The following is a 26,569-nucleotide window of genomic DNA, read 5'->3' as shown; positions in this document are numbered from 1 at the left end:
GGACAAATGAAACTACATGGAAATGCGAGAATTTGACTTCCTTAAAATGCTGTAACCGCTGCACTTAGACAAGTTTATTTTAACTAACTTCATGCAGACAGCCAATCAGGCTGCCACAGGAAAATTAAAACCAGAAATCAATAAACCATCAAACGATGTTCAGTAAAAAGTGGCATCTTTATTTCTCTTTAACTTTGACATTGTGAAGTTCCCAACAATGAAGAGCAAACAAGTTCAGAGTAGTAGAAAAGTTCAATGTGTGTGTGTCCAATAACCAATAAATGCCTTAAATCTTTAACTACCAACACAAATGCTTACTTTTGGAGTTACTTCAATAATTCAGGTTTAATTTGCTGCACCACTACAGTGTTTGTACAAATTATTCTGTTCTGTCTTCTGTTTGTATAGAACTCCCAACAAAAACATTACTGAATCAATTCTAGGGTTACATTTCCCCCAAGCTGTTAAGGAAGAACAAAAAAAAGGAACATCTTACATTCTGTAAGTTGCACAAATTGGTAGGAGACAACTGCAAGCATACCAACCCACACACGCACACCATGCTCTCACACGCGCACACACAAACATCCACATTTATGCATCAAAATAACCTAAATCCATCCAAAACTAAAAGGGTTAGGTTTAATCTTTAATGAAGCAAACCAGATATTCAGATGTATGCATTACAAAAAAGGAAAAAAAATAAAATCAAAAGCAGAATCTGACAAACTATTGGACTACTCTTTAAAATGTAGATCTTCTACATTTTTTGTGGATGCACAGGAATGTAGGACATTTAATTAAAAATACAAAAATAAAATAAAAAAAGACACCCACAATCCAGAGTTAAAGTCTGAAGGGGATGTGTTGGACCAGGGCAAAGAGATTTGAGGAGGAGGAGGAAGGGGCGCTCAATCCGAGTTTTCTTCAATCTGCTCCCTCGGGGTCTACAGCAAATGACCAGAGTACTGCTTCACACTAAAATGAACAAGAGTGAGAAAATGAATAATAATAATAAAAAAAAAAAACATTGCATCTCACATATACATATGGCTGCAACTGTTGCAGGATGCTGATGTGAGAGAACAGGATGAACAGCAGGATAAAACAAACGGCAAAGACGGAGATATGATTTAGGAAGAGAAAAGGATGAAAAAGGAGGAGGGGTGTGGCCAGCAGGTGCAGAACACAGAAAAAGGAAGGCAGGAAGGAAGAGGGAGGCGGGGCTTGTTATCATGGTAACAGTACACTACTCATGAGACAGGGCAGAGGGTCTGAGGATGTATTAGCAAAATCGGGCAAAGCTCAGATGGCATCGATATGGATATAGTGTGTATTATACGTGCCTACTGGTTGCCAAGGGAAACAGAAGAGGAGGAGCCTGTGCTGTTTGGCAGACTGTGATTTGTTGTTGCTTAATCTAACTAAAAACAACAAAATCACTAGTCTTCCACACAGCAGCAGCCAGGAAAGAATCGATCCACTCCCTGCTTCACAGTGAAACGGCTCTGATGGCAAATAGACATTCTATTTTGTCTTTTCTTTCTGCTGATCAGATTTACTGGACGAGCGCGAGTCAATCGAAATTGCCACTCACGCTGCCCCTTTAAAGAAATTGCTAATGATATGCACCTTTAAGCATGCCTACTCCTTCACAGCCATTTCATGTAAGAGGAAGGTTTCAAGTAGTTGCAGGTTGCATGGAGGAGAAAGGAAGGGGGTTAGTGAAGAAAGACAGCAGGCAACAGGAATCCAATACCCAAGGAAAACTGGCCTATTGTTAGAAGGTCATTTTGTTTAAAAATGTTTTGAAGAGAGAAAAAGAGCTTAAATAGTCGACCGTGTGTGACGGAACAAATCGAACCAACCCATTCTAGAGGATTTTAAAAGCTCTTTATTCGTGTTTGCACTGAAAAGCTGCAATATGTTGAGGCCTACATGATCCAACTTTTAGCAACTACAGAACAACTGAAGTTTTTCACATTTGGAATTTGAAAGCACAAGTTTAGAAGAAATAATGTAAAGACAGTTGTGAAACTTCAAAACAGGGTGCTTATTTCTACAAGACGTGAAGGAAGAGGTACACCAAGCGAGAACTTGCCTGTTCTGTAGGAGGTACTGGGCATTCTGGATCTGGTCTTGGGTACCAGTGATGGTAATGATGCGATCCTCTGAACCCTCCAAAGGCTCATCGATCTTGATGGAGGCCCCAGACTCGTGGCGAATCTGTTTGATCCTCTGGCCTCCCTTACCGATGATGGATCCGGCCAGCTGGTAGAGGAGAACGCCGGGGGGAAAAAAATTAGGGTGGATCTGACCTGCCAAATAAGACTTTTTTCTCCTGACTTAAATATGCTGCAGGTTCTTAGGTAGAGGCAGGCGTTACGCATCTATAGCAAAATACCCATTTATACATCAAACCATCTTTATCTGAATACCATTAAACTAGGTGAAAAGAGATCAAAGCATGTTGCTGATTGAGGTGTCTAGAGTCAGTTCTTCATTTAGTTATATAAAAAAAAAAGAAGTTAAAAACATTTTTTTTAGATGAAGATCTTCTGTATTTAACCGGCCAATCGCTGAACAAGCCAATCAAAAATGGTAAAAACTGCCAATTCAGATTTCTGGTCCGTTTGGTGCATATTTGTTTAAATATTAAATCATTTTTGTATTTAGACTGAATGGCCTGGTCGTGTACAGTTGCATGTTGAACATAGAATAAATTTGGCTTCATAGTTACAACAAAAAAAAAAGCCACTCGCTGAGCTGACGCATTAAGAAAATATCATAAAGATTAGATTTCTATAATCTGCGAGCCCACAGCGACGACAGATCTCTGACTAGTTACCAAGCCGCTGAGGTTCTGCTCATATACTCACGTCTTTAGGGATCGTCACTTGTGTGGTGATGACAGGACCGCCCATGTCGTTGTAGGAGCCCCGTCCACCTGAAGAGAGGTGAAAACCAAAGCAAACGTGCAAAATATAGAGTCGGAAGAGAAAACGACTCAAGACGTTCCACATTTCCTTTTTGCCAAAAGTACTGAAAGAACACAAATGACAGTTTGGGAGAAAATAAATAAATAAATAAAAAAGGCTTGTTGTGATTGCAAAGCTGCCAAGTTGTAGTAATGCAGCATGATGGTGTGTTTGCCTGCTACACTACCAAATGAGTCACTTAGGATAGAAGAAATAAAGCTGTAGAAGGAGGTTACTGAGAAAACTACCTAGATGATAAAACCGGAGCAATTTCTCTCCTTCTCCTTCTGCACACTCCTATAAACACCAGCAGCCTCCAGCCACATCGCTAGTGACATCCGTGAGGTAAGAGCTGGTGTTTTGCCGTTTTTCGACAAGACATTGGCAGCGAATTCAATGAACTGAATCAGAACTCCGTGCATGTCTCAGACTAACACTGACTGAGGGCAAAGGAGGAAGACTAACCTGACTGGTAGCTATCCCAGGAGGAACTGTTATCTGAGTAGGACAGGGAAAAAAAAAAAAAGGGATTGTTGACTCGGTAATAAAAAATTAAAAAAAAAATAATAAAAAAAGAAAGTGATTACCTTCCCTGCCTAAAGGCTCACTTGATATTTGACTCAAAATACACTTTAAAGCCTACCAAAGACAATACACCAGCAAAATAAATGAAAGAAATCAGTAAACACGACCTCAATCCAACAGCCTTACACATTTAATCACAACGAGCCCTTTCAGCCCGTTTTCGCCCCAATTTTTTACCGTTTTGTCCTCTTCCCTGCCTATGCTGGAGAGAAATCTGAGGCCTGCAGTCCTATGCACGCAGCAGCCTGGTTACAATATTTGCACAATGCGAGACAAAAAGGAGAAAAAAAAAAAAAAAAAAAAGAGACAGCTTTGTACTCACCATATCCACCGCCACTCTGCAAGGAACAAACAGGAAGACAGAAGCGTTACAGCGAGAAATCGACACGTTCCTCTCGCTCGTCTACAGCGCCGACCAGAACGGCCACAGGTTGGCGAGCAGAAACCGAACGCGGCAGCCTCGTCCGCGGAGTACACCCAATTGAAAGCCACCCAGTTTTCACCCACAAGACTCCACCTCCTCCCTCCCTCCCCCCCACCCCATCCCTCCCCCTTCTTCCTGTCTCTCCTTGCATCTCCATCACCCCCCCCCCCATTTTCAGCTGCTGCTGTTGCCAGGGCAACAGGCAATTCAAAAAGCTGTTGCCGAGCAACAGTAGGCAGTATCCTGCCAGGTCTCAGGGAGGGAGAGAGGGAGAGATCGAGAGAGAGAGGAGGGAGAGGAAAAAGGCAGAAAGAAACCTTCCAGTCTGTCAAGAAAGCATTATTAGTGCTTAGCAACCAACCATGGCCACCCCCACCTTCCCACCCTCTCCACTCCCAACATCCTCTCTCCCTTTGCAGGAAAAACAGGTTGGCCATGAAAAATACACAGTAAGAGGGCAATTACAGCTGATTATTATGGGGTGTCTCCGGCTGGGGGCGATTATGGTCATTTGGTGGGATGGTTTACGGCATGCAAAAAAATAAAAAAAAAAGAAACGGCCTTGGTTCCGTGGACACGGCTCAGGTGTTTTGCCACTAAAACGCTACATAATGGCAGGACAATGGGACAATCACAACATATTGTGGTGCGCTAGGACTAAGCAGCGTGCTAGCCTGAGAACGCTCGCACTAAATAGGATGAGAACACCAGAGCTGCGTGGATTTAGCAAAGGGTCACTAACCATGTTATCGCTGTAGCGATCCGGTCTGCCTCTTCTGTCACTGACGACGGGGAGTGCAACAGACAGGCAGAGAGAGAGAGAGAGAGAGAAGATGGGAAAAAAAAAAATGTGACTTGGATGGGAAAGAAATAGAAAATACTGAATCTTGAAAACATTCCAGAGAAAATTTCTGGTCTAGGTCAAACTGCACACACACGCTGAGCAAGATTACACTATAAACACATTTCCTCCCAACCATCTTCCCACACAGTAACAGGAACAGCTCTGACAGTGTTATGGTGAGAGGAGTGACAGGTGGTGGTGATTCTGATTAGTGCCAAATGCTGCTGTTATTTCCCTCCTAAAGACTGAGCACAAATAGTGAAAATAGCTGACAAAACGTATTAGGGTTGTACTTTTGTACTCGGCAAAAAAACACATGCGTGTCCGCCGACTTGGAGAAACCCTTAAACCTGAGATCACTTTAGCATCAGTAACCGTTTAACACGCTTTTCTCTAGCCTGGCGATGCATTTTGTTTGTTCTGACTGAACACGTCTGTCAATTCGGGCTGCGCTGTATTGGAAAATCATGCCACTGTTATTCGGTACTATGCAGTCCAAATGGTTCTTTAAGATATAGATGCAGTGTAAAAGTGATCGCGATGTATTGTGCATTCCCAGATGTCGCAGGATAAGGGCGTCTGCACTAGTTATTAACTATACATGCAAAACATGTGATTAGAACTTAGAGCAAACGTCTTTGGGTACTGGAAATGCATTCTTAAGACTCAACAAATAGCAGGCAATTCAATATTAAGCAACATAAGGATAAAAACAAGCAATGACATAATTAACGTAATATAAAAACGCATTTCTGTTAGGGTTGGTTAGGAGGTCCGGGTTTGGAAACAGACTTACTTTGAGCGGTCATCTGAGCCACGGTATGAGTCATAGTAACGATCGTCTCTGCTGAAAAGATGGAAACGGGATAAAAAAAAAAAAAGGAGGACCACAACCAAACATACAGTGATGAGCACACAGCCTCATTGACAGAAATATTAGCTTACATATTAGATATTGCTTATAATGGTAAAACAAGTCTGGTAGAAAGTAGACTATCTAGAATGTTTTTTGCAGACAGAGTAAGAATATAAAAAAAAAAAAAAAAAAGCTTAAAAATTAGATGTTTCTCTAAAATATCAAAACGCTTGAATCCTAAAACCGACGGATGTCGACGCGAGCTGCTTGCTACTACCAAACTGTTTCAAAATGAAGCGGCGAGCTTACCCTCCCCTGTATGGGTGACCCATCGGCATGCTGCGTGGACGCACGCTTCCCCTGCCCACCCTGCTGGGGTGGGGCGGAGGAGGACCCCGGCGGGGGCTGATGTCGTCGTAATCACGGCGCGAGGGAGGCGGGGGTCCGCGCACCCCTCTGCTGGAAGGCATTCTGTCATACCCACGATCCCCGCTGGACCTGCCGCCGCGCATGGGGAAGCCGCCCATGAGCCTGCGGCCACCTCCCCTCTCCTCGAACATGATGCTGAAACCACCGTAGTCGTACGTTTCATCGTAGAAGTTGGGGTCGTAGGGCTGCGTTCGGCCTTTTATTGGAGCCTAATGCGGAGACGGGGACATTTTAAACTCAGGTAAATATGTAAGAGACTTTTATACAGTGGTATATGTGCTTATTTAGCAGGAAACCTTTTCAAAATGTATACTGATATAACTTAAAAAAAAATGTAATCATACCATCAAGTATAACTTATGTCAATACATCAAATCATTACTATATAATACACAACACTCAAAGGGCTTTGAAACTAGGTAGATTCTTAATGTGTAAAGCCTGATAAAGCACAAAATGCACTCATTAATACTGGAAATCCCACTTACTTCAGAGATGAGCTCCAGCATGGTCTTGATACACTCCACCACCCTCTCCATTTTACCCCCAACCAGCACTACACGGTCGGTCGACTGGGGACAACACTCCTGAAACAGCTTGATGCTGGTCTTTGTGTTCTGCACACATGAAGGGAACACCAGTTGGTACAGAGAGAAAGCGCCGACAACAAACATGCTTAAAAATTAACTCCTTAAAAAAAACAATGGCATGACAACACTTTTCCCAATGTACCAAAACATTAAAAAAATATATTTTTTTAAATTCATAGAAATGTGTACAGGCACAAACCTCACGAAGCTCCTTGATCTTTGCTCCTTTCACTCCGATGATGGAGCCGGCCAGACTCTGATGGATCAGCAGACGGAGCTCACAATCAAAGTCATTGCCGTTGTATTGCTGGTACTGTAGACAGAGAAGAATATCAATATATTGAGGACATTAACATTTTTTTCACATGCGTTCATAAACCTGAGTCCTTCAGATTCCGGCAAAAATTGTTGCGGTTTTGCTAGAACGTGCGATCATAACATTCCCGCTTGATTAATCTCATACATTCTGCTGTTTCAAAGCATCTCTGGTCTAAATACTAAAGTCATTTGAAAGTAAGGCGGAAAAAAAAGTAGCAGCTATTATTTGATAAAATAATGGCATTTAAAACTGCTAGCTATGATCAAAGATATTTAAGGGGCTGATGGCAGACTCGCTACCTGAGCAGACAGCCTGACTAAGTAATCAACCCGCTTAGCTGTTACCAAGCAGTAAAATCAGACAAACCGCACAACAAATCCTTGATATTAGCATCATTTCTATATTCTTTGTACATGTCTATAAACTTAAACCAACTGAATAATGCATCAAATACTTCCACATCAGTAAAAAAAAAAAAAAAAACAGAACTGTTTCCTTTAAATTTAAGGAACGATCGCCATATGAGATATGTGGATCACGATTATTTCACAACCATGCATTCTCCACACCAGTAATATTCTGGTAACATAAAAGGTGGTAAAGAAATTCCAAAGTTGTTTAGCCAAAACAAGTTTTATCGACCAGAGGCAACTTTTTCAAAAATATTTTGTGGTTTAGGTTTTTCCAAGTAGCTGATAAGCTCGTTACATTAGGTTCATTTGCTATGAAACCCAGCAAAAAGACAATGTTGTTTATTGCAAGTCAAATTATTGTAACATTCACCATCGATCACATATTTTCCTAATATCACACAACCCTAAGAACTTTTGTGTTTATACATACAGTTCAACCCTAGTTTTTACTAAAATACACCACCTACAAAGTAGATAAACAAATGGAGCCAGAGCAATCAATTTAGTATGTGTAGAACTTATTCAAATCATGTGACGGTGTTAATACAGATGCAGAAAAAAAAACTAAAAAAATAATAAAAAGAACTTACTTCCTCCAACGTAGGGATAATCTTCAGTAGGATATCTCCAATAGTCTCTATGTCTGCGCTGATGCTCAGGATTCTTCATAGTTTATCCACCAATGACAAAACAGAGCACAGCAACAGAGACAGGGTGGGGTCAGGAAGCCCGGCAGGCATCCGAGGGGGGAGAAAACAACGTTTCAGATTAAAGAGTTCATTATATCCCCTCTTTGAACTCATAAAAAAAGCTAACGCTGCTACAAACGCAGAATAAAGAGCTGCCTCAATGATACGGTACTTTGTCTCCTAAAATATTACACAATAAGTTGGTGATAAATTTACAGCGAAGGTATCAAAAAGCTTCCACCAAAACGGTACAATTAAGGCATCCTTGCCCAGAGAGAAGCAGCACAGTGGCAAAATTAAAAAAGGACCCAAAAGAAAGGAGGACTGGATTTGGCGACCACTGAGGAAGCAAGATGGGGAAAGTGAAGTTTTAGGAGGAGATAAAAGTGCCAGAGTAAAGTCTAAAGTTTTTATGGGATAGGTTGGTGGATGCACACCACAACAAAATGACTAACACCCTATAAATGAGGTGAAGGACACAAATTAAGTCAAGATGAGAATACCTTCTTTTTTTTTTAACCTCAGGGACGTTTTAAGCTTAATTTTAGCTAAATATAAATATTGTTGTCTGCACCCACCTATGGCCATACAGTAGTTGTACTGATAGGGAGAACTAAAGCAGATTATACATGGAAGCAACATAGTCTGCAGATGAGGAAAAGTGACAGTAGATTGTGCTTTAGTGTAAGGCTGTAAATCTGCCAACGCTGGAGTTGATGCTTATAATAGAGTCAGGGAAATCAAATCATATGAATTTAAACGGAGAATGAATAGATGGGACTAAGTCAAAGGTTTTACTTTCAAAAACTCCAGCAGATAAATATCAGCCGATTTAGAAGACAGACAAAAAAAAACACTATGGGAATCAATAAAAACTAAAAAAAAAAAAAAAAAAAAATAAAAATCTAGATGGCTATGTTAGGACTTCAAAGAGAAAAATGGGATGGGCCTAAAAACAAGTGATCTCGTCAAGCTAATCAGAAACCAAAAACACCATTACGTACACACAAACACGGAGTTTTCAGAAAGAGAAAATGAAGAAGATATATACAGGAAAGATGGCCACAAATAAAAAGAGAAACCGACAAAACCTAAAAAACAAACAAACACTACACAGACTATAGCAGACAGTGGAATAACCTTGACAACACCAACTTCAGTTACAGCCCTGACACGACTTCAAAAAAAACAATGGCATTGAAAGGATATTAGCATGTTTAACAGGATTAACAGGCAGAGTAGGATAAAAGAAATAGCTTTAAATATGTTTAAACAGTGACTTGACAAAAAAAGGCAGGACTACAAATTATTGTTCACTTCTTCTTGTTTGTTTGACCTGTAGTCACGCATTGAGAGGGAGGAGCTTAGGGACATACCGCTCAGGCCCACTGCTGTCTGGGACTGACACACTGGCATTGTACTGGGCGTGGCATGGGCAGGGGCCGGGGCCATTCGAGCACAGATGTCAATCAAGTAACACGCCCATTTAGGGACAGGGCACGATTATGGGCGGGGCCAACCAGGGTGTCAGGTGGGCGGGCGCAGGAGGGGCCATCCAGAACATGGGCAACAGAGGAGGAGGAGGAAGTGGGCAAAAAAGTAAAGAGTAAAAATAATAAACAAGGGAGAGGGGAGAGGAATACATTTTTAATATACAGGCTCTGCAGTGTTGAAATGTGATTTTTAAATTGATTCTCTCAGAGATTGGGTTTGTCAAAGAGAGAAGAGGAGAAACTGACATTGGAAAAAAAGGGAAATGGCATATTAAAGAACACGAAAAGTTTAATGTTGGGGGAATAAAACCAGAGAGTGAAAAATAAAAAAAAAAGAGGGGAAGAACAAACTGTAAATGACTAGAGAAAGAGGCAATGACAAAATTACTCAACAATTGGCCAGTTTCCAGTAACAGTAAAATATAAATATATGAATAATTATGTTTGACATCAAGAAAAAGAAATCAGCACTGTGTCAGTTTCAATTTAAATTAACAAGCGTGTAAATAGTGCCAACTGTGTTAAAATATATTAAAATTATAACAAATTGGGCTTTTATGTCTTGGCCCTGTTTATTTGGTGTAAAAATATGCTGTTAAAGCAACCAGAACAGGATGAAACTAACTCCAGGGTTTTGTCTGGATGTCTAAATTGACTGGCCCAGGTTTCAGCTAGGTTCACAATAATGGAAATAATCTAAAAACACTGCAATATGTTTTAACATTTGTAAATGGTTAAGGGAAAACCTGTTCCTGTTCAGAGAAGGCTGGGTCTGTGGGGCCAATCAACAGAAACAAAATGTAAAATTTCTGCGTGTAAAAAAGGGAACGCTGATGTACTCACATCTGAACGAAGGGCTTTGATGTTTTTTCCACCCTTCCCAATCACAGCTCCTGCATTCTGCAAAGCAAAACATATACATTTAGAAACATTGTACACGTGCTTGGTATTCCAATGAATGGACCTCATATAGCTTTATTAATGTCAAAATGACTAGAAAAAAAAATAAAATACTGCACAAATATGAGCAATTATTTGTGGCTACCAATTAGTCGGAAATGTGATTTTGGGCAACAACAACAACAACAAAAAAAATATTAAAATAGGTGCAGAATTCACAATTCACACTAAATTATGACATAAAAAGGGCTGAATTACTTTGCTCTGCAGGAGAATGCGAAGCTCTACCATCTCATCGGAGTTTCTGGAGCGTTTGAATGACTTCTGCTCATCTGCATCCTCAGCAGGGCGTTTACCTTGCATAAGAAGATAAAATAAAAAATACACACACACACTGACAACACTGCAGAGAGCCAGCAACAAAACAACAACAGCAGTGAAGCAAAGACTGAATTCAGATGTGGGCAATTTGTATTCGAAACTAATAATTTCATCTACACCAGAGCATATGCAGGTCTCACAAATAAGACATTAAAAGGAATTAAAAAAAACATGTTCAGGTTTAGTGCAACACAATATGCCACTGCTATCCTATAAGTATACTGTAATGGATGTAAAAAACAAAACCGATGCAGTTTCACAGCGCACGGTGCAAACCGGTTGCAGTTCATACCATTCGTCTCCGTGTTGCTGAATGAGCCCTCTTCTTGCTGATCAATTTCTGTATCCATGGTCTTCGAACAGAATAATGGAACAGGTGAGCACCTTGATCCGAAGCACAGGTAGCAGGAGAGCGTAAGAAGAAGCAGAAAATTGGCCCCTGTGCGTTGATCTCGTCTCCTAGCATTTTCACAGCGATTAAAATGTAATAAGCAAATAAAAAAAAGGAGAGGGGGGTAAAAGGCAATCAGCTAGTCTGGAGTCAAAAACGACCAGACAGCCCGTACTCACCGATATTTATTACGAAGTCAAGGGCGTGTTGATAGGCGGATCTAAGCGAAGCGGGACCAAACAGCTCTCGGAACCTGTCGGGGAAGGAAGCTCCTTCTTTTAATGCTGAAAGGTGGCCAAACAAAACTGATCGCAACACGAACTTTCCTTTCGCTTCTTACGGACATGTTGGACAACATAGATTTATGAACAGTGAGAGATAAATGAGAGAGATCATTTACGGGACCACGTTTCCATAGCAAAAAAAAAAAAAAAAGCGTATCTAGAGAGGTTTGGTGGGAGTGCGCCTACCACGGACCCGATCAGAGGATACATGATTGATCAGTTACGCAATTACGCCGTTCGCTAGGTGCTACAAGATAAACACACATACACATGCTAACCGAAGGAACAATCTAGGATTTGTCTCAGTTTTTATGATTTTTTTTAAAAACAAATAAAACAATAAATGTTGGTTAAACATTGGTCTTGACAAAACCGAAAGTGGATTAGTTCTGATCAGGCTACAAAGCACTTCGCTGGAATTGGAAGCTGATCTCCGATTCACTTCCTCCTATTTAGCAAATATGCAAAGCGACATTCTAGTGATTTTGGGTATATGAACCACATAGGCACCGTGTCCAGTTCAAAGATTATTATAAATTTACTATAATCGGATGCAAAAATAACAGTTTAATGAATACCAATTCCCTCGACCGTCTAATCGGAACCCAGCTTCAGCGTCGTGCTAAATGGCAGCCGTTACTAAACCGGGAGAGCCACGCACTAGCTTCGAGGTATTTCCCCGTAAATGAATTGAAGCTTCAAGAAAGGCTAACCCAAAAACAATCACTGCAAACAAAGCGCGTGTTGGCAGTTAATTTATCCAACTTCCAGCCGATGGCTTCATTTGGCACGGTGTCCAGTACAAAGACCAGCTATAACGACTCCAGCTAAATGCTAGCTAGTTTCGCCATGTTGCCAAGGCTGAGCATAAGCGTAGCTACGTAGGCCAGCTAGTAAGCTCGCGGTGCGGCGGGCACGGAAGAACTAACAAAATACATAAAACGCACTTCGTTTAGTTGTATGTGTGCACTCCGAATATACTTCTCCAGCAGTACGCTGAGAAAAACGGAAAATATCGTCCAAAAAAAAAACACAAACCTGCAGCGTTAACACCTCGCTTGCTCGCTTCTTTCCTCCCTTCTCTTCCGAGCCTCTGGATTGGAAACGAAAAACACGATTAGACTGTCTCCTGATTGGCTGAACGGAAAGCCCGTCAACGGTACGGCGATTACTATTGGCCGGCATTTATGTCAGTCCAGAGAAAGAAGGCGTCCCTGACGTGACGTCACCTTATTTCCGGATGCGGATATGCAAAGCGGTAGTTCTGGTTCATCCCGTTGGTGAAGGAAAATAATAAGAATGTTAATAATAATTCACCTACGAGCCTGTAGATAATCCAGGCGTTGTCGTCGGATGTCTTAAAGCGGGTTCGTTCTGGTTTCAGGCCAGTCGTTGCATTCAGGATATTCTGACGCCATGAGCCGAAAAAATAGGGCTATTCCCCCGGTCTTGCTAACTGTTGTCATGTTTAGTCAACTTTGGCGCCTTCGTTACGTACCAGCACGCTTCACGGACGGGGCTCCCTCATTTTCTGCTTAGGTAAAATTAAAAACAACACTAACTTCATCGCACGTGCTTTTCATAATCCGATGTTAATATTCCTCTTGTTTCTGACACCTCTTCTTTTTCCCTCACTCCAGTTTACATCCACACTGCACTTGTACTTCTTTACTTACATATACAATATTGAGACCTTCTATGGTGGGGGATTAGTATATATTATGGAACTGCATGCTGATATTGAGACATCTAACTAAATAGAACCGATTTAGACAGAAAAAAAAGGCCCACATTACAAAATTCAACTAGTCTGTATATAATAGCTGATAACAGTGAGATTACCCGAATGGAGCCGTAATAGCCTAATATAAACAGCAGAGAACAGAGAGGAGGATGGCCCCACAGACACCCACAGCAGTAAGAACTACCCAAGCCTGGCTGCAGTCCTCCAGGCATATCCAGGTGCCCTTTGCCTGGCTTGAAGCCTGCGTTGAGTGGATTCAAGGAGAGGCTGGAGGAGCAGATCATCTGTCTCAGCAGCAAATCAATCAACAGGTTGGTACCGAGTGTGTCCAGCGTTGCCGATCACACTCTGGTCTGAACAAATGTGCTTTTTTTTCTCCCCTTTTCTTTGCTCAACATTCATTTTGGCGTTATTTCTGCCTTGTTTTTTTCCGCCTTGTTCTTTTAATGCTCTCACTGTTTCTACAGGTCACACAATTACTTTACTTGGAAAACATCCATTTGTTTTCACACTCAGAATGGATGGCAGAAATGCGTGGTTTAAGTTTTGCCGTTGAATGTAGTTTTTCTAAGCTCTTAAAATAATTTTGGTTTAAAAAAAAAAAAAGTTCATATTGTTTCTGGGAGTGAAAAGTAAAGCTAGAGTGAGTGTAAGTCAAACCTTTATTTTTCTTATGCCAAACTGGGGACAGTAGATGTGAGAAACCTGTTGCAAACTTCTTTATAGTCAGAACACATCAAAGACGAGAGACGTTTTGCTCATTATACAATCAGATGTTTTTTCTTTGTTTCTTTGACCAACTATCTGAACAAAACATAATCTAGTAAGGTGCGCTTTTAGACGGGGCTATCTTGGTGTTTACCTTTTATTCAAAACCTGGCTTCAGTTATAATCGCTCCCATAGATGTGTAACAAGACTTAGACTTAGACAACTTTATTTGTCATTTTGTATGCACAGAGTGCATACAGAACGAAATTTCGTTGCATAGAGCTTTGTAAATTGCAGTAAAAGTTAGATTACAGTTTTAGGTGCAGCGGAGATTTAAAAGTAAACATAGATTTAAAATACACTATAAAAAACAATTGAAATGTAAACAGTGCAGGAGAAGGTCACAGTATACAAACCATTGAATGTGCAGAATTGGGTTGTGCAAGGGCATTTGTGCAAGGATGCTTTTAAGGACTAAGAGTTCGGTAGCATTTATAATGCTAGATGGAGATGCAATGATGCAAAGTGTGCAAATATGCAAATGTTGTGCAGAGTTTATGGGTTGTAGTTCAGCCGTTCATGAGAGGTAGATCTTTTCACTATTATTTTCACTATTATTGAGGCGTTAATAAATAAAGTGAGCGAAAGCACAGAGATGTAAGACAGCATTTAAAAGCAAGCTGTATGTTATAGTAAATGTTAAGACCTGTGGGGTATTTGGGTCGTGAGAGAGAAGGAAACCTTTAGGAAATAACAGGGAAGCTAAACAGAGAATTGCAAAGTTTATTTTGAGCATTCAACCTCTGGTATGCAACACAATGCACCGAAAGATGCTGGCATACCAAAAAAAGTAAAAAAAAAACAAAGCAACTGGACTTGTTTTCCGTAGTTGAAGACGTTTCGCTTCCTCTCCAGAAAGCTTTCTCAATCCCAAAACGTCTGGAGTAATGTGCAGTACCAAGCTTTATACTTCTGCCTAAAAAGGCCTTGTAATGGCTTAGACAACATGCATTGAGAAACATGAATTGAGAAAGCTTCCTGGAGAGGAAGCGAAAGGTCTTCAACTACGGAAAACAAGTCCAGTTGCTTTGTTTTTTACTTTTTTTTTCTTATCTTTTTTTTTGGAATGACCATGACCTGGATGACTGAGAAACTCACCAGCACGATGCTGGCATAATTTAGAAAACTAATACTTAAGGTAAACGACAACATTCTCTGAAATGTACACCAAGAGACGGCTGCTTTTTGGAAAGCTAACTGATCGATCCTACCTGGGCCAGGAGTGCTAGAAAAAAAGCATGATCAATGTCTATATCTGCCTTTGTTATAGTTAATTAAGAAAATCCTGTAATTGGATAAAATCTGAATCTGTACATCCAAGCATTGAGCAAACCAGAGAAAAGAAATTCATTCATGCTTTGAGTGGGTATGATGTATTTGGCCAGCTGGATCTAGTTTCACTCACCTTGATGACCACACCTGGCACCGATCTTTAGTGCCTGAGATGCCAAAACTCATGGAGAGTGGAGGGGACCTCACAATGATGGAAGAGGAATGCAAGATACATGTGGGTTAAGTGCAAGTGATATCCTCATTGCAACATCTAGCATCTAATATAATGCAGCTCTAGTGTCCGTTTGCTATTTCCCAATGGAAAGCATTTTGCTGTTACTTCTAAAGCCCCTTAACCGTCATTAATTTATGGTTACCGCAGAGGACAATGAGATCAAACCACGGTAGGCGAGGGTCTTGAGGAATAACACGGCACCTCCTAGTCTGAAAAACCTTGGTTTCTGTTGCAGCAGATAGCGGAGAAGGGATTCTAGTGTAAACAGCACGTATCCATCATGCCGGGTGTCAGCTGTACCAGCTGGCCGTGGCGTCATGTGGGGTATGTTTTCTTGCGCTGACGCATCCCTCATACGCCACAGTGGACCGAAATATTCCTGCCGAGCAGCTGTGTCCTTCCAGGGCCAAAGTCTTATCTCTTTTCAAGCAAATACTTGTGGAAGATATTGCTTAAATTTTTCATGGGGGCACATCGTCTCCTTATGGTTCCAGGATGACCGTGTTATCAGTTTATTCAAGCGGCCCACATGGTCCCCAGATGTCAATTGTTCCAGATCGTTTTCTTTTTTTTTTTCTAAATGACGCACACAAACGCGGACTAACGGCCACTAGTAGGAGATGAATGAGCTCGCTCTGCTGTGATGCGGCTAATATTTTGTTAAATTGTTTGCTTTGACTAATTCAGGCTTTTCAAAATGCATCATTTGATCTCTTTGGGTCAGTTTAGGTTGCTCATCTATGAGCAGTAATTCATTAGATGGTCAGTCATGTTCGCGAAATTAAGAAATTTTGGGTTTGAGTGTTCAGGATTTCCTTCAGCTTTGAACGTTACGGGTTTCAAACTTATCTGATGCACACTTTCAGGTCCTGGACCAGTGGCTGCTGACAGATCTGAGAGACCTGGACCATCCGGTTCTCCCTGAAGGACTCGCCCAGGCCCAAAAGACAGAACTCAACGGCACCTTTTGTGTCCAGGTGCTGATCGGTTTCCTTTTTCCTTAAATATATCATTACTCTCTTGCTCGGTTGATTTTTCTTAAAAAGCTGACCAGAAATGAGAAATTTAAAGAGGTTAGAGATTAAAAAGATTATGAAAAATAAAAATTTGAGTTGGGGATAAAATCTGGATTAAGCCACTGCTTAATAGTTTGCAAAAGTGTCTGTAATAATACCCTGAGGCCTAATGAAAAACGATAAAAGTGATGATAAAAGACCATTGCCACCTTTTTGTACTTTTTTTTTAACATAACTTTACTATAGAATTTTTTTTATATTTATTGATGCTCTGAAAAAACCAACAGTGGAGAAAATAGCTAAAATAACAATCCTGTCAATATGGTTAGTTTTTGTGGTTTTCAGACATTACTAATTGGAATTTATCGTTGTCAAGATAGACCCAAATTCTTATAATGATCAGTAATTTTTCACAATAACAATAAAATATGATCAAGGCCCAGCCCTTGTGATTAAAACCATAAAATGCTTCATTTGTAAAACCTTATTACACAGGAAATAAATATGCTTCTAGGCAATTACATATTCTTATTGCCAGTATGACCTGTTAGGACGCAGAGATCTGAATTATTATGAGTAGGGATGCTCTTTGTGGCCTAAATATTATATCAAGAAATCAGATTTTACTCATAGAGCAGCCTTTTGTACAGTTAAATATAAGTTAAAGACGAAGAAAAATGCTAACAGTCAAACTAAGTAAAAACCTTAAAGTAGTTTATTATCTCATAGGAAATCAGGAAATCGACTAGATAAAATCAAACCATAGCGTCTGTTAAATTCAATGACTATAAATGGAAAAGGTTATAAGTTCTACAAATGCTGAAAACTGGATTGTAACAAGGAAACAATTGAATGTTTTTTTTTTCTTTCTTTCTTTTCAAAAACCCATTTAAAGCCCTTCAGAATTCCCCGAAGATGGCTCCTTGGTATCTTGTATTTCTGCCAATAATTGACTTGTGTGATCACCAGAGCAGGATCAGATGAAAGGTGATTCTGCCTTTACTGCAGCGATGAGTGGTAAACATACGCGTTTAATTAGGGCTGGATGATATAGGAAAAAAGCATGATAAAATGGAAGTCATATTGATCGCCATCAATAATTAACATCAAGTTCAAAACATATATTTTAAGTGCAGTCCAGGCCATTTTATGCAGTTTTTTTAAGGACCTATTTTTAATTCAGTTCAATTAAATTTTCTTTATATAGCACCAATTCATGACACATGTCATCTCAAGGCACTTTCCAAAGTCAAATTCAGTCAGATTATTATTGAAGATTATATCAGATTATATACAGAACACACAAACACTGAATTCAAACTCAACCCTTTATTCAACCAACTTTTTACCAAAACTGCAAGTTTTTAAAAAAGAATAAAGCATGTGTGCTCTCTGAACTATCTGAAGGGGGCGGAGTGTTCCTGATTCTGCGTCTGTGATTGGTTGGGAGGATGTAATTAATGTAATATTAACCTCCCGAGTCCCCAATCCTTATGCGATGGAAGTCTATTTGCTCGTTTAAAATACCGTTTTAAGCAAATACCACCATGAAAAAAGAAAAGTGCACTCTCTGGCAATTTAAGTTTTCGATGTATAAATTATCTGGTTCTGACGAGGATCTGAAATCCTATTGTCTAGAAACACACATCCAACCCTCTCTTTATTTACTAAACGTAAACGTTTAGGAAATAACGTTTCTTTTGTTTACTTTGTGGTTTTATTTTTCTATATAGCTCTTAATACTGTTTTGAATTGTGCTGTTATGCACTTTTTTAGTTTTTATCTATTTTTATCCTATTTTCCTATACATCTTTAGATTTTATCTATTTTGTCTCAGCATCTTTTTGTTGGTATTTTAGCATGTAAAGCACTTTGTGCACCATATGGATTGTTGAAAAGGGCTATATAAATAAACTTAGACTGATTGATTTATAAAAAAGGAAAAAGCCATAATTGGGGAAATCTGTCCCCAGGGATTTAAAAGTTTAAAAAAAAGCATTCAAAGACGGTAGTTTTAGGTGAAATATAGTTTAATGTTTTTATCTGACGGCGATCAAGACTGTGCAAAAAAGATGAATTTAATTTTCATCCTCCAGTATGGGGTAAAAAAAAAATTGGACTCAGCCTCATAACAGAAATGGACAGAGTGGCAAAAAGCTGCTGGATGATCACAAAATGATTGTGGAGGCAACATGAACCATGGCTGAAGGTCTCTTTATGCTTCAGGTTGACTCATTGTTGGACGTCAGTCAGCCTGCATATGGTCAGCTGCAGAAGTGGAGGGGTACAGACTGCACCAATGACGAGGTCTCAGCTGTCACGCAGGCCACTCAGAGGCCCTGGGAGGCCAGCTCGACCCGTATGCTGCTTCTCCAGGTCAGCGTCACTTCTCAGTTATGGTCGATTGGAAAGAGAAAATGCATTTAACATCTCAAAATCAAAACAAAAAGAATGCCGTGCTTACGTAAAACATCAAAAAGCAGTCGGAGAGTTTATAGTAAACAGTTTTTCTGCCTCTTAGCCATAACAACCAGATTTTAAGTGCTTTAATTGAAGATGGGGAAAAAATGTTGTATAAGAAGAAACATTGCATTCATGCCCTTACCGTTTTCAACACTTTGATGCTAAAAGAATACGAGCACGGAAGTCCTGAATGGTGGTACGATGTTTGCTTCTCAGGCTTCACTTCGTCTTTTGTGTTGCAGAACGGTGAACACGTCTGCTGATCGTTTTCTCTGAATCTGGGTGATAAGATGCAATCAGTGGGAGCACAATGCACAAATAAATTGTAGCGCTATTGTTATCTAGAAAAGTTTTGAATATTGCCTTTACCGCCGTTGTTTTTTTCAGACCAAAAGGTGCATGAAACAGACTTCCAGGTGTTTAAGTACGCTGTGTGTAAAGAAGCGTTACCTCTGACATTTATTCACACTTAAATCTTTTCTGTTTTAAGTCAGTTTGGATCTCCTTCTAAATTAAAAGTTGACGCACACAAAGACACTTATGAATTTAAACAGTTTTGGAAAGCCCAGATGTTTATTCTCAGGCCTTTTTCTGAAGTTTTTGAATAATTCCAAACATTTAAGTTTATCGGAGGCACACATGTGGACGTGTCTCATGGAAAGAACCTCAGACGTTTTGCTTGATGGGGTTCTGTCATGGAAAAACCAAAATAAATCAGGTAAGATATCAGAAAAAGAATTCTACACCTCCATAAGTCTGGTTAATTTCTTTAAAGGATCAGGTGAAAGTATCAACACCGTGGGAATGTCCGACAGCCACTGTAGTGTTGAGGAAGGAGATGGGTTCTGTGTCCCATAGATGAACGTGTTTTGGCGCCTAATGTGGGAATCTACCCCAGAATTAAAGAGACAGACCTTGTGGAGTTGATGGCTGGAGCGAAGAGAGTACCTCAGTACCTTATCCACAGTGAAAAGAGTCCAGCGCTCTGGGCCACTCAGGCAACTCCAAGTGCAGCATAAAAAGCCAAATTACAGTTTGCAAATGCCTTCAGGGGCAAACACTTCCATTTTTGGAGGCCCACACTGTGGCGTGATCAAATCAAAATTCAAGTGTTTGGACAAACCGACCATTGTTGTGTTTGAAGTAAAAAGTGGTGAAGCTGAGAAGCCTGAGATAACCATCCAGACAGGGAGGTCCGGAGGTGGCAGCATCATGGTGTGTTTTTGTGGCAGGAGGGACTGGTGCACTTTAAGTAATAGATGGCTTCACGAGAACAGACTGAAATCTGGAAATCCTGGAACAAAAGCGCCTCAGAGTGGACAGTGACCCCCAAGCATAACTATAAATTGTTTGTAATGTCTGCATGTACAAATTCTCAGCTATCCGGCTCATGGCAACGGCAGACAGGCTCAAATCAGCAGCGACCGGACTTTGGTTCAGTTTTTCTGAAAATTCCAGCTCCTATCCAGGAGTCTTTGACAGTTCTGGCGTCGAGATGTCGAAACGTTTTCAGAAGAACTGAGCGAAAGTCCGGTAACCTCCAATTTAAGACTTTTTGCTGTTATGTATAAGGTCCCTTTAGGACAACAAAGCTAATCTTTTGGAGGGACCCACACGGAGCCCTTCATCTCAGGCTAATTAGTCAATTTCACTAAATCAATTTTGATAAATATGGAAAAACCTCTGAGTTTGAAGAAAATTCAAACAAAACTGTTCGAAAGATTCTCTCCTTCACATTCTGGCTTTTAACATATTTAAACAGGCAACGTTTAGTCTGATTCAGTGTATTTAAAAACTGTTGTTGGTTTCAACTGGGCAAAAGTTCCTTCTGCAAGGCGTTGAAAATGTGAACCCTAAAGATGTGGTTGATGACATGTGAACGTGTTGTCTTCGCTCTGCAGATTACGGATGGAGTCCAGAGCTTGGAGGCCATGGAGTATCAGTCCATCCCCGCCCTCAGCGCAGCACTCAGGTTAACGACTGATTTCTAAAACACCGAACTGTTTACTGCTGTTCCCTTATCCTAACAGAAGCACCAAACATGCAGCGGTTACATATTTTAACTGTTATAGTTTAGTACTAACGCCTGAATTCAGATTATTATGTTGCCTTTCTTAGGCCCGGTGTGAAGCTGCAGTTGCAGGGCAAGATGGTCTGCCGACTTGGTGTCGTGCTTTTGGGGCCGTCCAATGTGAAGGTGCTAGGCGGTGAGGTGGAGGACTTGGTGGAAAGGAATACTCAGGTTAGCCGTGAATACACACGTCGGGTTGTTAAAGTATCTGTTCTGAATCTTAGAAACCAGGCTCTTGCTTACGAATGTAACACGACAATTGTACATGTCTGTTATTTTTCTGTGACAGGGAAAGGTGCTGTGCCGCACGCTCGGCCTTCCTGAGCCGGAGCAGCGGCATGAGGAGGAAGGGGGGGAGGCTTCGACACAACCGCGTCAAGGTAGAATGACAAACGTTTGTGGAGCTTTGATTAAATAAATTCAATTAAATTCAATTTTATTTATATAGCGCCAATTCATGAAACATGTCATCTCGAGGCACTTTACAAAGTCAAATTCAATCATATTAAACAGATTGGTCAATGTTTCCAATGTAAGGGAACCAGTTGATTGCTTCAAAGTCCCGACAAGCAGCATTCACTCCTGGAGAAGCGTAGAGCCACAGGGAGAGTCGTCTACATTGTCCATGGCTTTGCAGCAATCCCTCATACTGAGCAAGCATGAAGCGACAGTGGAAAGAAAAACCACCCATTAGCGGGAAGGTAAAACCTTCAGCAGAACCGGGCTCAGTATGAACGGTCATCTGCCTCGACCGACTGGGGGTTACAGAAGACAGAACAGAGACACAACAAGACAGACAAACAAGCACAGAAGCACACATTGATCCAGTAATCTGTTCTACATTAGATGGTAGTAGCGGGTGAGCCGTCTTCTCTGGATGATGTCACAGTTAACAGAACGCCAGACCAGGTGTATCTGCTATGAAGAAAAAAGAGAGAGAGCAAAAAGCTAAAAGCTGAAATGACAGTAATTTCAATGTAAGGCAATGCAAAACTAGAGAACAGTAGACTGAAGAACAGTAGAACTCAGTAGAGTGAGACAAATAGACCCTGATGTCCTCCAGCAGCCTAAGCCTATAGCAGCATAACTATAGAGGTAGCTCAGGGTAACATGAGCCACTCTAACTATAAGCTTTGTCAAAAAGGAAAGTTTTAAGATTAGTCTTAAAAGTAGACAGGGTGTCTGCCTCACGGACCAAAACTGGGAGTTGGTTCCACAGAAGAGGAGCCTGATAGCTAAAGGATCTGCCTCCCATTCTACTTTTAGAGACTCTAGGAACCACTAGCAGACCTGCAGTCTGAGAGCAAAGTGCTCTGTTAGGAACATACGGAGTAATCAGGGCTCTGATATATGATGGAGCTTGATTATTAAGGGCTTTATACGTTAGAAGAAGAATTTTAAATTCTATTCCTGATTTAACAGGATTGATATTAACAAAGCTAGATCAGAATCCCCCTTATTTTGAAATGAAAATGATCAGACTCAGTTTTTTTTTTCGTTTTCTTTTAAGGCATCCAGGAAGTGGAGGACCTGGAGGTGGATGATGCGGAGCTGTTGGCCAGCCTCGAGGAACATCGTGAGGTCGAAGTGCTTCAGGTTCAGCCTACTAGAGACAGCGGCTACGGGACCACGCAGGAGCCCTCGGCCCTGTCTTCCTTCCTTGGGGACCTTGTCTCATCCAGGTCAGTGGTCAACAAACTACTGTCCTCAAAATTTCTGATACATATTTTGTAGAGTTAGCTATTGGAGTGAAATAAAAAAATCCAAGACAAAAATGAACAAGATGTTCTTCTGCAACCTGTTTGGGGGGGCGGCATATCTTGGAGTTACCTGTTGTGTTGGGCTCTTTCCAGCAGCGTGGGAATGAAACATCTATGGGTTTCCTCAGGGTCCTGTTACTTTTGCCACTGCTACATTTTCTGCTCTAGCAGATCAAAAATCATTTACATCCCAGTTGCCGGCCAACACATTAAAGGCCAAATCGTTCCAGATTTCACCACCTCTTCCAGGTGCTTCACTGTTTTTTCGCCAGTTGGCGCGTATTTGCTGAAAAACAAGCGCCATGTGTCTTGGCAGAGAGACGCACCGATCAGCTCGTCTCTCAGGTGTTGACCTGCCAATATATTTATACAGCTGTAATGTAAAATGATGTAAGGACAGCAGCTAGATTATTATTTTTTTCTCGCCTCCCTGCCATGATCGGTACGCAGTTGTCTGTGTTTGGTGCAGAGGTGATGTCACACTGCCGGTGTGAGAGCGGCCCCTGTAAAACATGCTTTTACTTTTATTTTCAAAACAAAGAAAAAAGAATACACAGTTTAGAATCATACGGTGATTTATGCATCATTAATGTAAATTACCCAAACTATTGGGTTTCCAAGAAAAAGCTTTTAAATCTATCATGTTCCATGACAGACAGAGGTTGAAAGCAGAAATGATAAAACTGAAGAATTTTTCCAGAAAACATCCAGCCTTCCTGGTTTCTGCTGAAAGTATTGCTCTCTCTTGCTGCCCCACTGCCTGAATGAACTGTAGACACGTCTTCAAATGTTTTCAAATTCCTCTTATGACGTTATTTAAAAACCTAATACTGAGCTAAATTTCAGTCTTCCGCATTTAGTAACAACTTCCTATGTCAGTGTGACCTGGTTGCGCTTAAATTTCATGTTTATTGATTGGAGAGAAAAAAAAAGGTTCTTTTTCAGTTTCTAACCTTCCGGTCCAGCTGGAAACCATTTCATTCGATCACCTGCTGATTCCTCATCGCATCTCAAGATTAAAGTGTAAAAAGAAGTTGCAAAGGAAGCAACTTAGTCGTAATCCTACGCCACAAACGCCTTGCTAGACACTCTCCTGTTTGGAGCATGACATAAATGTCTAATATAAATATTTTCCTTTGCAAAACTTAGTGAAATACTCCTTTTATTCGTGTCTTTCAGGAGTCAAGCCTCCACCTCTTACAGAAGCGACTTGACACAAACGAACAGGAGTGGGTCCGTCGGAAGAAACCACAGCGATGACGGACAGCGACGCTCTGACCTTGTCGAGTTCTTCCACTCTGATGCGATGGATCAAAACAGCCAAGGCGCCAACATGGCCGGCGACGAATTTCCCGACGAAGACTTTGATGATTTTCCCCTGGACGAGTTAGACGACGTCATATTTCAGGAAAGTGAAAATGTTGACGGCGGCCAGAGAAGCACGCTTCACAGTAACAGAATAGCAGGACATGAAAGCGGCGTGGAGAGAGCAACAAAGCCTCAGCCCCCTCGGTTAGAGGCGCACGCCTCACATCGATCTGGGACATTTGAAGGCTCCAGATCCACCACACTGAAAAGAGACCACCAAGGCTTGATCAAGGAGGCTCCGGTCGCGTCCAAGCCCTTCGTTCTGTCAAAAGTCTCAGAGCGGCCCAGAGAGTCAGAGTTGGGTGTCGGTGATGAGAACGGTTTTAGGGATGACGACATGGACTGCGTGTTTCAGGAGGTTGAGGACAATCCAGGGCAGACGGAGAGCTCTGAAGGACTGGCTCAGATCTCTGCTAAAAAACAATCGGGAAGAGAGGGAGAAAGCGTTTCCGGCTGTAGCCTTTCCAGGGTATCCCCGAAAACGCTTACCGGCTCATCACACAAGTTGAACGCTACAGACGCCAGCTTCCCCGCTCTCAGTCTGACCTCCGCACCTTTCACCTACTTGTGCCTGCTTGAAAAGCTGACATCTGAACCGCGCTCGCGCCCGCTCCAGATCCACGTCAAAGCCTTCATCGTGACTCTGCTGGGGAAGCTGAGCAGCGGTAATGGCGTCTGGAGTGTTTCCGCCTCCATATCGGATGGAACGGCTTACCTGGACGTGGAGCTATCCAATCGGGTTTTGACAGGCTTGCTGGGGTTCTCGGTGGCGGAGAAGACGGCTCTGAAGCGAGACCCGGCCCGCAGGGGGGAGCTGGACTCGGGCATGAGGAGGTGCCAGGAAGAGCTGGTGGACATGTGCTGCATCATGACCATCGTCGTCGAGCCGGGCGACGGGAGGGCCGTGGTGACCGAGGCCCAACCGGTCAGCGAGAGAGTGCTGCGGGAGCTGGAGCGGAGGGCGAGAGAAAGTCAACGCAGCTGAGTGGAAGTGGGCGAAAATGAGAAAATTACCTCCAATGGAAAGATTAAATTGCCTTTCAGCGGAGGGGAAAAATTGCCAATAAAGCGATGATCAAAAGCGATGATCAACCTGCCCTTCTGCTACGTTTTTAGACGGCAGAAGGTGTGAACTGGAAGTCCGATGATCTGATGATCTTGTGTCGCAATGCGTCCCATCTGCCGTATGCGAACGTAGCATTCTGTCGTTTGGCACCGTGGGACCTAATTCATCTATTCGTCGTGCTGTCGTGGGCTTTAAAATCCACCGCGTCGCTTACAGTTTACGCGCAGCCAAGCACAACGTGTGTATCGATTAGCAGAATGCTGCTTTGGACAGCCCCGAGTTAGGCGTCACGCGTTCTGTGTAACATCGAAAAACCGCACTAGGAGAAAAGTGGAGATGAAAGTAGGTGTTCGGGGGTGTTCATGTTCTGATTGCGGTAATGAATTGCCGGTCTATGCATTCATCCAACGCGGCCATTACTTCCCACTGAAAAAGTGATTGAATAGGCAAGGGCAGCATGGGTCTTTAATAAACTTCCTCAGAGGAGAATGAAAGGAAAGGTGGGGGGGATAAAGGAGAGGCGATGAGCTTTGATTATTTCTCTGCTCCTCGGAGCCATGTCCGTGGTTTCGGTTTTAAATGTAGCGGTTTGTTTGTTTTTGTTCTAAATACGGGAAATAAAAAGATACCAAAAAGGTTTTTATCATAGATTTTGTTTCATGTTATTCCACTTGTAGTATCCGTGAGCTCGGGGAGTAATGTCTATTAAAGCTGTCTTTTAATGGCTCATTACCCTAGCATGAGTTTCAAGTACAGCCTTTTATCTCCTAATTCATATGTTTTTTTTAACAGTTCTGTTAGGGTAGAAACATCTTGCTGCAAATCCTGAAAGGTCTAACCTTACGCTGAAGCCAGATTCCCTGTTTTATGGTCTGCACAAGTTTGGTGTTTCTGGTGAAATCTGTTGTCCACAGGGAACACTCGCTAATGCCATTGTCCACCACATTTTCTACTGGATGTTGGTGTTCAGATTATTCTTCTTAAAATCCAGGCGTATCCCCCGTGGTCTCGTTGACAATCAGAATGAAGTGCTTGTGTCCAGGCCTCGCCTCAAAGCAGTCCACTGAATCTCTGTACCCATAACACACATTGAGCTTTTCTTCATTTTCTCACACTACAACCAAGAGCTTCATTGCATTTTACCTTGATTTTATTTGACTGATGAATACAGAGTGGAACATAACTGTGACGTGGAATGAAATGCATGGTTTCTTTTTATTTTTTATGTT

General features: G+C 41.5%; 2 protein-coding genes across 7 annotated transcripts; one reads left to right on the top strand and one right to left on the bottom strand.

Moving 5' to 3' along the window:
* Nucleotides 1-158: 158 nt before the first annotated feature.
* Nucleotides 159-12,723, bottom strand: hnrnpk (heterogeneous nuclear ribonucleoprotein K). Of its 6 annotated transcripts, none has more exons than XM_021313361.2 (17): nt 12,615-12,723; nt 11,472-11,545; nt 11,194-11,360; nt 10,779-10,876; nt 10,464-10,520; nt 9,504-9,547; nt 8,029-8,101; nt 6,906-7,019; nt 6,605-6,733; nt 5,997-6,325; nt 5,628-5,678; nt 4,730-4,769; nt 3,886-3,901; nt 3,444-3,476; nt 2,880-2,947; nt 2,102-2,271; nt 159-978 (listed from the first exon to the last, which is right to left on the bottom strand). In XM_021313361.2, exons 3-17 carry the CDS (start codon nt 11,249-11,251, stop codon nt 948-950), a joined length of 1,311 nt encoding a protein of 436 aa, XP_021169036.2. In that variant the 5' UTR covers nt 11,252-11,360; nt 11,472-11,545; nt 12,615-12,723; the 3' UTR covers nt 159-947. The 6 variants fall into 6 exon arrangements, with proteins under 6 accessions (XP_021169036.2, XP_012712816.2, XP_021169041.2 ...); XM_012857362.3 differs by having other exon boundaries at nt 5,628-5,675; XM_021313366.2 differs by having other exon boundaries at nt 11,194-11,285.
* An 86-nt stretch (nt 12,724-12,809) lies between these two features.
* Nucleotides 12,810-25,988, top strand: rmi1 (RMI1, RecQ mediated genome instability 1, homolog (S. cerevisiae)). The gene is made up of 9 exons (XM_012857341.3): nt 12,810-13,115; nt 13,217-13,631; nt 16,463-16,573; nt 18,839-18,988; nt 20,977-21,047; nt 21,194-21,317; nt 21,436-21,526; nt 22,657-22,828; nt 24,086-25,988. Exons 2-9 carry the CDS (start codon nt 13,470-13,472, stop codon nt 25,257-25,259), a joined length of 2,055 nt encoding a protein of 684 aa, XP_012712795.2. The 5' UTR covers nt 12,810-13,115; nt 13,217-13,469; the 3' UTR covers nt 25,260-25,988.
* The last annotated feature ends 581 nt before the right edge of the window (nt 25,989-26,569 follow it).

The sequence above is a fragment of the Fundulus heteroclitus genome, chromosome 12 (genome assembly GCF_011125445.2).
Source record: "Fundulus heteroclitus isolate FHET01 chromosome 12, MU-UCD_Fhet_4.1, whole genome shotgun sequence".
In the NCBI taxonomy this organism is placed as follows: domain Eukaryota; kingdom Metazoa; phylum Chordata; class Actinopteri; order Cyprinodontiformes; family Fundulidae; genus Fundulus; species Fundulus heteroclitus.
The sequence above is the reverse complement of the archived record's forward strand: the minus strand, read 5'-3'. Positions and strand labels throughout refer to the sequence as shown.

What these genes read in the sequence shown, in the direction of transcription:
- hnrnpk (XM_021313361.2), bottom strand. Translation starts at nt 11,251, where the DNA reads ATGGATACAGAAATTGATCAGCAAGAAGAGGGCTCATTCAGCAACACG. An exon ending in TCAAAGCCCTTCGTTCAGAT is followed by an intron (nt 9,548 to 10,463) that starts GTGAGTACATCA and finishes TGCCACGCCCAG; the next exon opens with TACAATGCCAGTGTGTCAGT. An exon ending in GACAGCAGTGGGCCTGAGCG is followed by an intron (nt 8,102 to 9,503) that starts GTATGTCCCTAA and finishes TAAACTATGAAG; the next exon opens with AATCCTGAGCATCAGCGCAG.
- rmi1 (XM_012857341.3), top strand. Translation starts at nt 13,470, where the DNA reads ATGGCCCCACAGACACCCACAGCAGTAAGAACTACCCAAGCCTGGCTG. An exon ending in ACGGCACCTTTTGTGTCCAG is followed by an intron (nt 16,574 to 18,838) that starts GTGCTGATCGGT and finishes TTTATGCTTCAG; the next exon opens with GTTGACTCATTGTTGGACGT. An exon ending in GGGGACCTTGTCTCATCCAG is followed by an intron (nt 22,829 to 24,085) that starts GTCAGTGGTCAA and finishes CGTGTCTTTCAG; the next exon opens with GAGTCAAGCCTCCACCTCTT.